At 35.8% G+C, this 14,914-nt stretch overlaps 1 protein-coding gene across 3 annotated transcripts in view; it reads right to left on the minus strand.

The window, feature by feature from the left end:
* Nucleotides 1-14,914, minus strand: part of mtr (5-methyltetrahydrofolate-homocysteine methyltransferase) — a 111,061-nt gene that overhangs the window by 79,016 nt on the left and 17,131 nt on the right. For all 3 annotated transcript variants that reach the window (XM_069930980.1, XM_069930978.1, XM_069930979.1), the window contains exons 4-5: nt 11,867-11,936; nt 3,193-3,285 (exon numbers count right to left, since the gene is read on the minus strand). In XM_069930980.1, coding sequence (XP_069787081.1) covers nt 3,193-3,285; nt 11,867-11,936 — 163 coding nt within the window. The remainder of the gene's footprint in view (nt 1-3,192; nt 3,286-11,866; nt 11,937-14,914) is intronic.

Raw genomic sequence — 14,914 nt, forward strand, 5'->3', positions numbered from 1 at the left:
AAATTAGTTGGTTTCGACTTGCATTATATTCCTCGACTGAGTTCCATCCCATTTATCCTTACGGAACAGGCAACCCGAATAGGATTCTCTTATTCCTATTAACCAATGTTCTATCCATCTTTCTTGTAATTTAATGAGCTCTCATTTTTTAAAGCAGCCTCGTATGTTCCACCTTGTTGAAGGCCTTTTGAAAGTCCAACTACACAACATCCTCTGCTTCTCCTATGTCTATCCTGTTTATTATCTCCTCAAAAAATTGTAGGTTTGTCAGACATGATTTTCCTTTTAAGGAAACCATGCTGACCTGAAGCTATCTTGTGATGCTCCTCGAGGTACTCTGTAACCTCACTTTTGACAATTGATTCCAATATCTTCCCAATGACTGACGACAGACTAATAGGGCAATAGTTTCCTTTCCGCTGCCTCCTTGTTCTTAAACAGCAGGCTAACATTTGCAATTCTCCTCCCCAGTCCTCTGGAACTATGCCAGAATCCATGTATTCCTTTAAGTAAATCACAAAATGTGTAGACACCGTGGTTGAAGTAAAAACACAAAATGCTGGAGAAGCTCAGCAGGTCAAACAGCATCCTTTATGTAGCAAAGCTAAAGATACATTGCTGCTGTCCCCTCCCTCCTTTCTCCACTTATCATCTCCTGCCATTGTCACCCCTTCCCCCCCCCCCCAACTCTTTTGTTTGGACACCTGCCAGCACTTTCTCATACTTTGAAGGGCTCAAGCCTGAAACGTTAGTTATGTATCTTTACCTTTGCTACATTAAGGACACTGTTTGACCTGCTGAACTTCTCCACCACATTTTGTGTTTTTACCTGATTCCTAGAAGATCATTTCCAATGCCTCCACAATCTCTGCAGCAACCTCCTTCAGAACTCAAGGATCCATTCCATCTGCTCCAGTTGACTTATCTATCCTTAGGCCATTTAGCTTCCCAAGTACCTTTCTCTCATGATCTTGATAGCACTCACTTCACTTCCTTGAGTCAAGTAAGTTACTAATGTCGTCTAGTGAAGACTGATCCAAAATATTCATTTAGTTCTTCTCCCATCTTTTTGTTTCCCATTATAGTCTCTCCTATGTCTATTCTTGTCTCTCTTTATATAGTTAAAAAAGCTTGTAGAATCCTCTTTAATATTCTTTGCTAACCTCCTTTCATAATTTCTCTTTTCCTTCCTAACCAACTTCTTACTTGCCTTCTCTAAGTTTTAAAAAGTTTCCTATCTTCCTACTAATTTTTGCTTCATTGTATGCCCTCTCTTTTGTTTTTACTTTGGCTTTAACTTCCCTCATCAGTCACAATTGTATCATTTGTCGATTCACAACTTTCTTTCCTATTGGTATATACCTGCCCTGCACTTTCCTCATATTTTACAGAAAATCCAGCTATTGCTCATCTGCTATCTTCCCTAATAGTATGCTTTGCCAATCAACTTTTGCCATATGACTGTAATTTCCTTTACTCCATTGAAATATTGACACATTGGGCTTTAGCCTTTCCTTTTCAAATTTCACAGTGAACTCAATCATATTGCAATCACTCTCCCCTAAGGGTCCCTTTACCTTAAGCTCCCTCATCACCTCTGGTTCATTTGATAGCACCCAATCCAAAATTGCCAATTCCCTGGTGGGTTCATCAAGAAGTTGCTCCAAACAGCCATCCCATAGGCATTCGATAAACTCTCGATCCTGGGATCCTACACCGACCTGACTTTCCCAATTGACTTTCATGTCAAACACCCCCCACCCCCCATGATTATTGTAACATTGTCCTTCTGACAGGCCTTTTTTTCCTGTTGTATTTTGATGGTATCACCTTGTCCCTCCTCTTCATCCTAACCCATGTGGAAAATGACGCCTCATTGGCCAGGCTGCTGTTCATCGACTTTAGCTTGATGTTTAATACAATCATTCCCCAAGGGCTCGTGGTGAAACTGTCCTCACTGGGACTCAACATCCCTCTCTGTAACTGGATTTCCTAACAGAAAGGTCATAGTCTGTCCAGGCCAGGAGCAGAAAATCAACCGCTGTCATGTTGAGCACTAGAACACCTCAGGGATGTGTGCTCAGCCTGTTCCTGTTCATGCTACTGACTGTAATACGAGATCCAGCTTCAATAGTCATCGACTTTTTCAGATGGCATGACAGTAGTTGGCCGTATCAGCAACAATGATGTGTTGCACTATAGCGAAGAGGTGGAAAATCTAATGTAATGGTCTGAGAATAACAACCTGAGTCTCAATGTCGATAAAACAAAGGAGATGACTGTGGATTTCAGGAGGACTAGAGATGACCACCCTCCACTACACATCAATGGAGAGAGTAGAGGGCACAAAGTTCCTTGGAGTCCACCTAACAAGTGACATATCCTAGACACACAGCATCTCTTCACTTATTTGGAAGGTACAACAAGCAACTGCACTTTCTGAGAAGACTGAAGCGGGCAAGGCAACCAGCCACCATTATGTCAACCTTTGACAGGTGCTCTATTGAGAGTGTCCTGGCTATTTGCACCACAATGTGGTATGGTTGCTATTGAGAAGTGGATCGGAGGTCAATCCACAAGACCAAAAGAGTAACAGAGAGGATCACTGGAGTCTCACTCCTCCCCCATCGATGTGATCTACCAGGATTGTTGTTTGAAGAGGGTGTGCAAAATTGTTGAGGATCCCAACCACCCCACACACAGCATCTTTCAGCTACTCCCGTCAGAAAAGAAATACAGCACCATCAGGCTGAGAAACTGCTTCTTCCCATGGGCAGTGAGAATGCTGAACGATTAAATGAACTGCTCACAATAACCATCCAACACGCTACTATTTAGTAAACAATATTTATTCATTTTTATATATGTCTGCATATATATTGCTTGCCTATAGGTGTATAATGTTTGTTTGTGTATTTGCACGTTTTATACTGAGGACAGGAGAACGCTGTTTCATCGGGTTGTCCTTGTGCAATCAGATGATAAATAAACTTGAACGTGAAATACAGTATTATCAATTTTACTCAATTTAAGCAACAAAGTGCTGTATACAAATTCCTTTCTCGATACTTATAAAAATAAGATCACAACCAGCAGAATGAAAGTTGAATAAATATTTCTGTAACAGAATCTATGGTTTTTAAATCTGATATAATTTATCACGATAAGCTACAAATTACAGCATTTTCATACTTATATTTCTGTAATCTGGTCTTTCCACAGATGGTGATACTGACAAGGTTTTGTTGGTTGGTCCAATAGCCCCTGCCACAAACCTTCTGGTACCTGTAACAAACAATATTTTAAATGAAAACCAAAGTACATAGAAGGTCATGTATGTAATAAATACTCCTACAGTAAAACCCATTATCTGGAATTCAAGCAACTGGCAAAAAAAGCAGAAAATAAATAGGTAAAAAAAAGCACAAAAGTTTAAACTTGGTGCGTCTCACTGTTAGTTTGCCAATCCCCGCATCACGTAATCTCAAACAAACGGAAAATTCACTTATCTGGCATCTCCCAATCCCCAGAGGTGCTGAATATGGGGAGTTTTACTGTAGATGATTTGTTTTTTTGTGAAGACACAATTATCTTCAAGCCAAATTGAGATAAAAGCACAAGTAGACAAGTTGGTTCCTTAAATCTGATCTACCATTCATTAAGATTATGTTTATTCAGTGATGCAAAGCGGATATCACTGGCAAGTCCAGAATTTATGGTTCTTCAATAACCATCAACAAGGTACTGCAGTTCATGCGTAAAGATTCTTCCCCTACTACTGCTGCTTTAGGAGTTCCAGGATTTAGATCAATGACAATGAAGGAGTAGTTACATATTTTAAAATCAGAATGGTATGTAGGGGAAATTATGTGCACGGTACAGTTCCTGTGTCCTTCCTTGTATAATCCTTATAGTAGGTAGAGTCAATGAACTTGGGATCTGCTATTGGACAAGCTTTGGAGAATAACTGGTCTGCTCTGTAGAATGGCACACTTTACAGGTTCAATACATGAATGATGGAACACCATCATGAAGGCTATGCAATTCTGCAAGGTGCTTTGCTCATCCATGTGAGTATAATATATTCAATCCTGCTTGGGTAAGCTTTTCAACCATCTGCAGCCAAATCATTCAAAGTATATCCAACTTTTAGCCCATTCTTGCAGAAAAATTGGTGTTGACAGTAGATGCTGAAACAACAATCTCTTCCAGCTTTTATTATAATTTTTTATTTAATAATTCACCATGAACCACGTCACTATTAATATATACAGTGACATTTTCATTTTTTTCCCTTCCTCCCCACCCCCATAACTTAAAGCAAAAAAGGAAGAAAGAACAAACAACCATGACAGAAGAAAAGGAAAACAAAAAAAGAGATGGTGACATCCAATATTTTATACTTGACTGTTTTCTTAATTGTAACTTGTCACATGAAGAGATGGAGCTCTGAGATTGGCAGTTTCTAATAAACTTTATATATGGTTCCTAAATTTGTTCAAATAAAGCGTATTTGTCTCTTAGGTTGTAGGTAATTTTTTTCTAATGGAATACACTTATTCATTTCTATGTATTATTGTTTGTTTTTTTAAGGTTGTTTCCATTTTCCAAGTTATAATTATACACTTTTTTTGCTGCTGCGAGTGTGATCACAATAAATTGTTTATTCTTTATCTTTCATCTTGTTTAACAGGAAGATTTTTGGGTCTTTTGGTATCTTATTTTTTTGTAATTCTATTTAATATTTAGTTTAAATCCTCCCAAAAAGTTTTCACTTTTTTTTTTTACACACGTCCAAATTGCATGTATTATCGTACAATGGAAGCATTTGTCTGATAGTGTTGTATTCCATTCTTTTAATTTTTGAGATGTAACGTATCATCTATGGAGCCAATTGTATTGTTTCATACAAAACCAAGTGTTTCTTTTATTAATCATGGTACCAGCACACAGTTCCTTTCCATGTTTCATTCTTTATTCGTATATTTAAATCGTTTTTCCAACCTTGCTTGGGTTTATATATTACTTCTTCATTTTCCTCGTTTTGTAATTTGCTCTACATGTTTGTGATAATTTTTTTAAAACGATCACAGTGTCTGTGATTAAAAAGCAACTATTCTCAGGTCATCTTAGACTATCTCTCAGCTTTCCTTTTAAATATGTTCTCAACTGATAATATGAAAATATTGTACCATGTGATATTCCATACTTTTCTTTTAACTGTTCAAATGTCAATAAATTATTTCCCATAAAGCAATTTTTAAAATTCTTTTAATTCCTTTTCTTGCCCATTCCTTAAAGAATAGATTGTCTATTGCAAAAGGAATTAATGGGATTTGCATTAATAACATTTTTTGGTATATGATGGTTTATCATCTTTCGTTCCAGATGTATTTGACTCCATATTTTTAGTTGATGATGTAATATTGGTAGATTGTAATGTTGCCCCAGTTTTCCATCCCATTTATAGAGTAAGTCTTCAGGGACATTTTCCTCTAATTTATATAACTCTATCTTGAGCCAAGCCGGTTTTTCTCCCGCCTGATAAAAGTCTGACAAAAATCTTAATTGTGCTGCCCTGTAATAGTTTTTGAAATTTGGTAGCTGCAATTCCCCTTGTTTCTATGTCCATGTTACTTATTTCAAAGCTATTCTTGCTTTATTGCCCATCCATAGAAACTTTCTTATTAATTTATTCAATTTTTAAAAAAATTCCCCTATCAAGGGAATCAGTAGCGTTTGGAATAAGTACTGTAGTCATGGAAATACATTCATTTTGATGCAGTTTACTCTCCCCATTAGAGTTAGTGGTAGTTCTTTCCATTTCTCCAAGTCCTCTTGTATTTTCCTTATTAACAGTTGGTAATTTAATTAATACAAATGATTTAAATTATTGTGTATTCTGATACCTAAGTAATGTATGGCCTGTGATTGCCATTTGAAAGGAGATTCCCTTTTACATTCTGTATAGTCGACTTTGTTCATTGGCATCACTTCACTTTTATCAATATTAACTTTGTATCCTGATATCACTCCGTATTCTTTCAATTTTGTAGATAACCTTTTTATTGATTTATCTCAGTCCCTTAAATATACTACAATATCATCCGCAAATAAGCTAATTTAAAATTCCTCCTCTTATTTTTATTTCCTTTATTGTAGGGTCTTTTTTTTATCAGCTCTACCAATGGTTCTATAGCCAAAGGAAACAGGGAAGGTGATAATGGACATCCCTGTCTTGTTGACCTACTCAATTTAAAGTGGTCTGAAACATATCTATTTGTTATCACTTTTGCCACAGGAACATTATACAGTGCTCTGATCCAATTAATAAATTATTTTGGTCATTTGAATTTCTGTAGTACTTTAAAAAGATAACTGCCACAGTTGGTGTTTTGTTTGTTTGTGCCTTATGAATCAAAATAATAAATTTGCACACATTATCTGCTGTTCTTCTATTTTTAACAAATCCCGTCTGATCTAACCACAAATTTCAGCACACAATCCATTAATCTATTCGCTAATAGTTTCACAATTAGTTTGTAGTCTGTATTTAGTAGAGATATTGGTCTAATTGAAGCCGGTGACAGTGGGTCCTTTCCTGTTTTTGGAATTATTGAGATTTTTGCCATTTTGCATGAGTCACTTGTTTCATTATCTTTAAGGGGTGGAATTGGTAGATTATTGAATACCCTATAAAATTCCATGGAAAATCCATCTTCACCTAGTGCTTTATTATTTGGCAATGCCATTAGTGTATCATGTATTTCTGTAGTTGTCAGGGGTTTTAGTAGTTTATTTTGTTCTTCCAATTGTAATTGGGGTAATTCAATATTTGACAAAAATTCATCTATTTTGTTGTTTATCCCTAGATTTTGGTTTGATATAGTTGGTTATAAAATTTCTTTAAATTATAATTGATCTCTAGTGGATTACATGAAATCTGTTTACCCACCTTTCCTTGCTGCTATAATAGTCCTTGATGCTTTTTCTGCTTTTAGTTGTCAAGCCAAAATTTTATGGGTCTACTCTCCTAATTCATAATATCTTTCTTTTGTTTTCATCATAATTTTTTCCACTTGGTTTGTTTATAATGTGTTATGGCAGCCCCCTTGGCCTACCTCACAAAATGAAGAATTAACTTGATGATCCAGCCTGAATGAGGCCAGCAGCTCTGCTCTCCAATTGGCCACAACTAAAGGAGCCCACCTGGCCTATCAAGGAAAGTGGATCACAAATGCACCAATCAGCACTGAGGGGGCTTTGACCACAGCCCTCATCCTGAGAATAAAAAGCAGGGATGTGAGCCCAATAAAGCTCAGTGTTAACTCTACTCAACTGGGGTTCATGTCGTTCTTTCTGGGAACAGCGTGTTCTTTCTGAGCTGACCTGCATATAGCTATAACTTCTCCTGCGCTTTTGGCTGCGTCATATTTTCATTTTTTTTTGTCTGAAAATTCTCTCTTTTTCTCCAGATCCTCCCTTTTCATTAAATCTTTCTCTATAGTTACTATCTCTTTTTCCAACTGCTCTATTTCCCAACAGTATTCTTTTTTTAATTTTGGTTGTATAACTAATTATTTGTCCCCTAATAAAGACTTTCATTGTGTCCCATAATACAAATTAGTCTGTTATATAATTTGCATTTGTCTCAAAGTACATTTTAATTTGTTGTTCTATGTATTCCCGGAAGTCTTGCCTTATTAGCAACATGGGATTCTGCCTCCATCTGTATCTTTTTGGCAGAATATCCTCTAGAGAAATTGACAACAATAAGGGTGAATGGTCTGATAAAAGTCTTGCCTTATATTCTATCTTTCGAACTCTTCCTTGAATTTGAGCCGACAATTAGAACATATTGATCCTAGAATAGGTTTTATGCCTGTGAGTAATATGAATAATCTCTTTCTTTTGGATGTTGTTTTCTCCATATATCAATTATTTTCATATCTTGCATTGAACTTAATGAATACTTGGATGCTTTATTTTTTTGTAGTGGTCCTCTCAGTTTTATCTACTGATGGGTCAAGGTTAAAAATTAAAGTCTCTCCCTAGTAAGATATGTCCTTGTGTATCTGTTATCTTTTAAAAAAAATGTCCTGCATGAATTCCTGGTCATCTTCATTAGGTGCCTAAATGTTCAACGAGTTCCAAGATTCATCATTACGTATCTGCCCACCGGGTCTGTTATTATTTTCTCTATTTTAATTGGTAAATTTTTATTAACTAGGATAGCTACTCCTCTGTCTTTTGAATTGTACGATGATGCTACTAAGTGATCTACCCAGTCTCTCTTCAGTTTGAGATGTTCTGACTCTGTTAAGTGTGTTCCTTGTATGAATGCTGTCTATTTTTTTTCCTTTTTAAGAAGTGTCAATAATTTTTTTCCTCTTAATTTGACTGTGAATTCCATTAATATTAATTATATTTCAATGTATTCATCCTATCAATCCATTTTCACCTCCATGCCATCTCTTCAACCCCTCCATCTCTTCCTCTAAAATCACATTTTTGAATGTTCTTATTCTTTACGGAAAGCACCAACAAATTAGTAAGAAAACAACAAAAACTATAAAAAGACTAAAGAATAGTAGAAAACACATTAAATCATCCCTTTAATGAGTTGTCCTTGCTACCTCACGAGACAACCTCATCTCCCTTTTCTTCATGGGTTGGGGTATATACCAGAATTGTCAACTGACTTCACAATGGACTGATCCTCCCCCTGAGAAATCACTATATATTATTCTAAAAAAAAACCAAAATCTCCAACTATAAACTTTCAAACTTATTTAGATACATTATTTTAACAGTCCTTTTGTTATTTTCATTACCCCTCTTGTTGTTGTTTATTTGGCAATTGTTCTGCAAAGTGACAGGCCTCTCCTGGATCCAAAAACAATTTATTTTGCCCGCCAGGGACGAATATCTTCAAAACTGCAGGATGACGCAACACAAAATTGTAACCTTTCCTCCATAGTAAAGTTTTTGTTAAGTTGAACTCCTTATGCTTCTTTAAAAGGTCAAAGCTTATATCTGAGAAGAAGAATTTTTTTCCCCATTGTATTCCAATTGTCTCTTGTTTTTTACTCTTCTAACAGCCAGCTCCAATATTTTCTCCATTCCTGTGTATCACAGTAGTTTTACCAATATGGAACGTGGTTTCTGCGTTAATTTACATCTACTAAAGTTTTCTAAAATGTCAATTTTCTGGGCCAATAAGTCATGTGACTTCTTAATCTCTTTATCTCTATCTTCCAGTTTTTCTCTTAATTCGTTCACCTCCATTTCCACACCTATCACACAGTCTTCCACTTCTTCACTTTGCTTTTTCATTTCTGTCATTACATTCTCCATCCTTTGGATTTTTGCATCTGTCTCTTGCATAGTCTTTCTAATAGCTTTAAACTCAATCATTATTGTATCCATTAAAGTCCTTATTTGTGAATCAAAATACTCTTTATCCACCATCCGTATTTGTTTTTTTACCTTGCGTTGTTCCTTGTATTTCTTTTATCTTCTTGTGCTTCTCTTTCTTGATCCATATCTTTCTCAGTATTGAGCCTGCATCTATCACCGCCTTTCCCACGGCTCCCATTGTATTGGCAGCATCCTGCTGCTGGCATCCGTTCTCCTCAGTGTCTTCCTTAGAATGCAAACTGCGTGTGCGCGACTCATTGCACATGAGCGCTGGCATTTCTTTTTCTGGCTCCATGAGTCAGCGTCTGAGACCACCCCCCAGGACGTCGCCTTTGAGTTGCCCGCTTACCAGCTTCGCAGCTCGGGCCGCCTTCTTCAGGAGAGCTCCCTGCTCGCGGATTCTGTCCGGTATGGCAGTCTTCTTTTTTGTCGGGCTATTTCTTCACTTCTTTTTTACTTCTTGTTGCAGGCTTTTCTTTCTTCGGTGCCAACTTCAGGCTCTTCTTGTATTGTTTATTATGCGACTTAGGGGGGGCCAGCCACTACTCCATCACGTGACTCCTCCCAACAATCTCTTCCAACTTGAGGAAATTGTAATCTGATAAATAATTGATCTTAATTTCTAAGAACCCAACCGAAGAAGATTACACATGGCTGAATGATAGTTACCTTTCCCCACAATTATCAGACTCCAGAAGGTGAAACCCGGAATAGAAAAATCATGTTGCCTTTGCTCTGCACCAACTGATCTCTCTCTTTGTAACTCTGCACTTTCGCATTGTGCCTTACTTGTATCATGTGTGAGTTGCCCATTGGTCTGCTCGCAAAATAACCTCTTGGAGTGCCAAGTCGGCATACATGACAATAAAGTTGAACTTAAACTTGAGGCTGGAATCTTAGAACCATTAATTACTGCAGGAGAAAAATCTAGCAACATTTAAGTTATTTCTTTCAAATGAAATAAAATTACAGAGTATATTTTTCTCTGAAAAACTAGCTAACAAAAACCCAACTTGTTCACTAAATTGATAGCTGATAGATTATTAAACAAGTTGAAATAGCTTCTATATATATAGCTTGCAACTTCTCTTCTGCACCTAATATCAATCTCTAAACACTATGATATAAAGTTCCTACAACACCAAGATTTTAAAATATCTGAAACCCGTGCATATGCAAAGTAAGGATTTAAATGAATGCCAAAAGATCAGTTTTCTTTTCATATGTAAATGGATTGTAGATTTGTATCACTGTTTGAAATAATTAAAAAGTTATTCATTATCCAGAATGTTTGCAACTGAGCTGACTGTGTCATTTACTTCTGCTGAAATTGCTGGACACATGATCGACATCTGCAAAGATTTTTTTCATGCCACAGTATGAAACAAGATAGTCTGAAATTGAAGTGGAATAGCAGACTGGAATGGTAAGTACATTTTCATCAGGTGTTTCATAAAAATATTTAATTTCTGGAGGCCTTCTGGCAGAGAAAGTGAATCTCTGGAATTTTCTACCTCAGAGAACTGTGGAGGTGAGATCATTATGAGTATTTAAAGTGGACATAGGTACATTGATGAAATGTAAGGAATTGAGGGCTATGAGGATCTATCAGAATCGAGGAGCTGATGCCTGTGTGAATCAGCCAAGACCTATTTTCTTGTGTTCTTGAGAATGAGACTTGTTATGATGAATGAACATAGGCAATTTGCACAATTAATGACTTTCAAAGAAATTGAACTTCCTTAAAATCCATCAACAGAAATGACATTGAAAATATGATTGATGATTCATGTGTCCAACTCTTTGGAATGTTTCTAATGCTCAACTTCAAATGAACATTTTCCAGAGGCGAGAAGCCAGATAAAAGAGGGAGTGTAATAGGAAACACTTGAACCACTGCATTTTCTATATGTAAATATTAGCATTCCCAAGGCTAAGAACCAAAATGGATAAAGAGACAGAATTTGTTCAACAGAAATTTGGCTCAAGCACTCCAAGTGGCAGTTATGTTTCATCATAACCCCTCCCATTCATCTTTATCCAATACCATCAGTACAACGCTCTCCTTCGTATACAGCTAAAGCAAATCTGAACTGTTTGTTTTCCCTTCTCCCTTTTCTGACAAATTCAGCTTCTCACTACTTCTTGGATAAAAATGTATATTCTGAATTTCCTACCCACATTTCTTGGTTACTGGCCAAACACAAGACATTGAAGGAGGAGTAGGCCTTCTAGCCCATTAAACCTGGTCCACCATTCAGTAAAATCATGGCTAATTTGGCTGAGGACTCAGCTCCTCTTAACTGCCTGCTTTGCACAATGCTTAATGACATATTATACAAAAATCTATCTTTGCCTTAAATACAATTTAATGAGGTAGCCTCTAGACAGAGAGTTCCACAGGCTGATATGGATATATTTTGATAACACCAAAGATGATTGTAACCTGTTTGTGCTCCCACATTATCAGCTACTTTTCGGGCCAGCTCTGCTGATATTTTGTTCATTCGATACGCCTAGAAGGAAGAAAAAATTAAAATATGTTGGACAGGAAGTACTTGTATGGCAAGATCACAACCAAATGAAAGAATATTCAAGATACAATTCTTCATCACATCTCAATATATTGATAACCATTTGATTTAATTAGTCATGTGGACTGTGATGCAGGAAACTGTAATATACATGGAGATCCCACAAGCCAATTAATGTCCAATAATAAACTTTCATTCATGTTGTTCGTAGAAATGTTAGGCAGGGGATCGAATTCAGGTTTGTCTGAAAATGAACAGTTCCAGAGGGCGTGGCCATGTGAAGAACTTAGACAGATGTGTTTTGATCAAGCTCTCCATGAAGAATACCAAAAACACTTAAAATTTTAAAATTAAGTATTTCTTTCACTAAAAAATATACAAAATAAGTACTAAGAAACAAAGGCAGCTGAGAACAAAAATTGAAATTTTTACTCAGCCAGGAACATTGAACAAAAGCCTGAAAGGGAACAGTGCAAGAGTGGCATTGGGATCGAAGGACTCTGGGGAGTCGGGACAAGAACTAAATATTATCCTGGAGAAAATGGAAAATGAGCAACCAATTTGTTGACATTGAAAATGTAATGAGAGACATGATTGAAAGGATGACTGAAATTCAAGAAATCGTTGAAGACTTAATGGAAAGAATGACCGAGCAGAAGTAGACTTGGATAAAACTCAGGATAAGCTAAAATTTTTTGGAGAAAGATGCGAAGCCATGGGATTTGGACAGACAGGTCTGCTGGACAAGATTGACCACAAGGAGAATTTTAGCAGACAAAAAAATGTCCAAATTATTGGACTGAAAGGAGAAATTGAGGGAAGTGATCTGGTGAACTTCTTGAAAATGTGGATCCAGCGAGTGTTGGGAGAAGACAAATTCAGAGAAAAATTACATATTGAAAGAGCTCATCAGAACTAACAATCAACAACCATGACTGGTCCTGGTATGACATTTGAGTACTGAGAACGGGAGACAAATCTGGGAGCAGCACATGAAGACTCTAAGCAAAATAATGGCCTGCCTGAGGTTGACCATGAAAAAGTGCTATTTTTCCAAGATTTTAGTCCTACTTTGATTAAGCAAAGGAAGGAGTTTGATGATGTAGAAAGAAAACTGCATTCCAAAAACTTGAAATATTCGACGATATACCCCATGACACTGAGGGTCGAATCAGCAGAAGGCAATCAATGATTTTTCAAGAATAAGAACGAGATGGAAGACTTCCTGCGAGATTTCCGAAAAGGGTAAGGTTGCCAAAGAGGACTGTGAAGAATGTTACAATGGGACTAAGTGAACGTTTTATCTTTTTTTTAAACTTTATTTAAAATTTTATGACATGAATAAAATAAAAATTACATTTAAAGAAATAATAAAAAATAAGATAATAAAAATTAGAATACTACATCATTAAACTACACAAATTAACCCCCCCAATAATTATAACACAACATTAATCATCTAATTTAAAATTAGTCCATCCCTCCCACCCAAAAAAGAGAGAAGAATTAATTAACAATATTGTAAATAAAATAAAAAAAAACCACTTACAAAAAAAGGATAAAACTTAACAACAAAAAAATTACTAACAACAAAAAAATATCAATACTAAAATAATACCCTTAAACATATATTTAAATCAAACATAATACATGTATTTAACAAATAAAATCCACTTTAAAACTAAGTTCAAATATTAAAATAATATATCAACCACATATCTGTTATTCAAAAAAATCATAATTAATAATACATAAATACAGAATTTTCATTAATACCAAGTTTCCTTTATAATTCATCGAGAGAACAAAAACATCCCTTAGAAAAACAATCAGCTAAACTTTTTATTCCCTTCCCCTCCCCTTATATATAAAAAAAAGAAAAAAGTTCAAACTCTTATAAAATTCTCCATATTCTTCATTTATAACATCTTCAAAATTCTCTATCGAAATTAACTCAATTTTATTAAACTCTTCTCCCTCAATGTATTTGTACTTAATTTTCTTCTTTTTCTTCTTATCACCTTTCCCCTCATCTTCCTCTTCATCTAATTCAACATCCTCAATTTTTGACTTATTATCTTCTGTGACATCATCTTCTTAAAAAAGAAAGAGAAAACCCCCCAAAAAAAAGAGAAAAAAAGGAGAGAAAAAAAACTCCTAATTCCCTCTCAATTACAATCAGAAAACAAAAAGTTAAAAAAAAAAATGTATTAAAAAAAATAATTAAAAAAACCTTCACTTCTTAACCCAAAAATTAAAAAGAAAAAAAAAACAGGTCGGAGGTCACAACTACCTCCTCCTGTTTAAACCGCCCAAAGCGGTAACTCCCCCAAAATATTGGGTGTGAGATAACTCACAGGTAGCTGATGACTTCTGGAAACTAGTGCCCACCCAGTTCCCTCTCCCAACTCCCATTTCATTAAACTATCATCATTATTTAAACTATTTAAACTCTTCTCAAAAAAAAAGATAAAAGATTTATTTTTTTAAATCAACGTTACCACTTCGGTCACTATTGCTTCCATTTCTTTTAAAAAACTGGATCCCATCTTACATCTCTACTCTCTTTGGAGACCTTGAATGACTACATCGTTCCTGAAACTGCATGATTGGTAGAGACTGAGCAAAGTCCATAACCTCTTTAGGATTGTCAAAGAACTTTGGCTAATTTCCATCCTAAAAAATCTTCAGTACTGCAGAATACCTGAATGTTCCCTTATGTCTTTTTTTCCACAACTGTTCTTTCACAGAATTAAATTCGCGTCGTTGAAACATAATTTCGTGACTCAAATCTTGATAGAAGAAAACAGGATTATTCTGAACCATCAAAGGAGATCTATTTTGCCGGGCATTTCTAATAGCCGTATGTAAAATTGTCTCTCTGTCACAATAGTTTAAACAACGGATCAAAACAGATCTTGGATTCTGTCCTGAAAAAGATTTTCTTCTTAAAACTCTAT

Source organism: Narcine bancroftii, chromosome 4 (assembly GCF_036971445.1).
Source record: "Narcine bancroftii isolate sNarBan1 chromosome 4, sNarBan1.hap1, whole genome shotgun sequence".
Lineage (NCBI taxonomy): Eukaryota > Metazoa > Chordata > Chondrichthyes > Torpediniformes > Narcinidae > Narcine > Narcine bancroftii.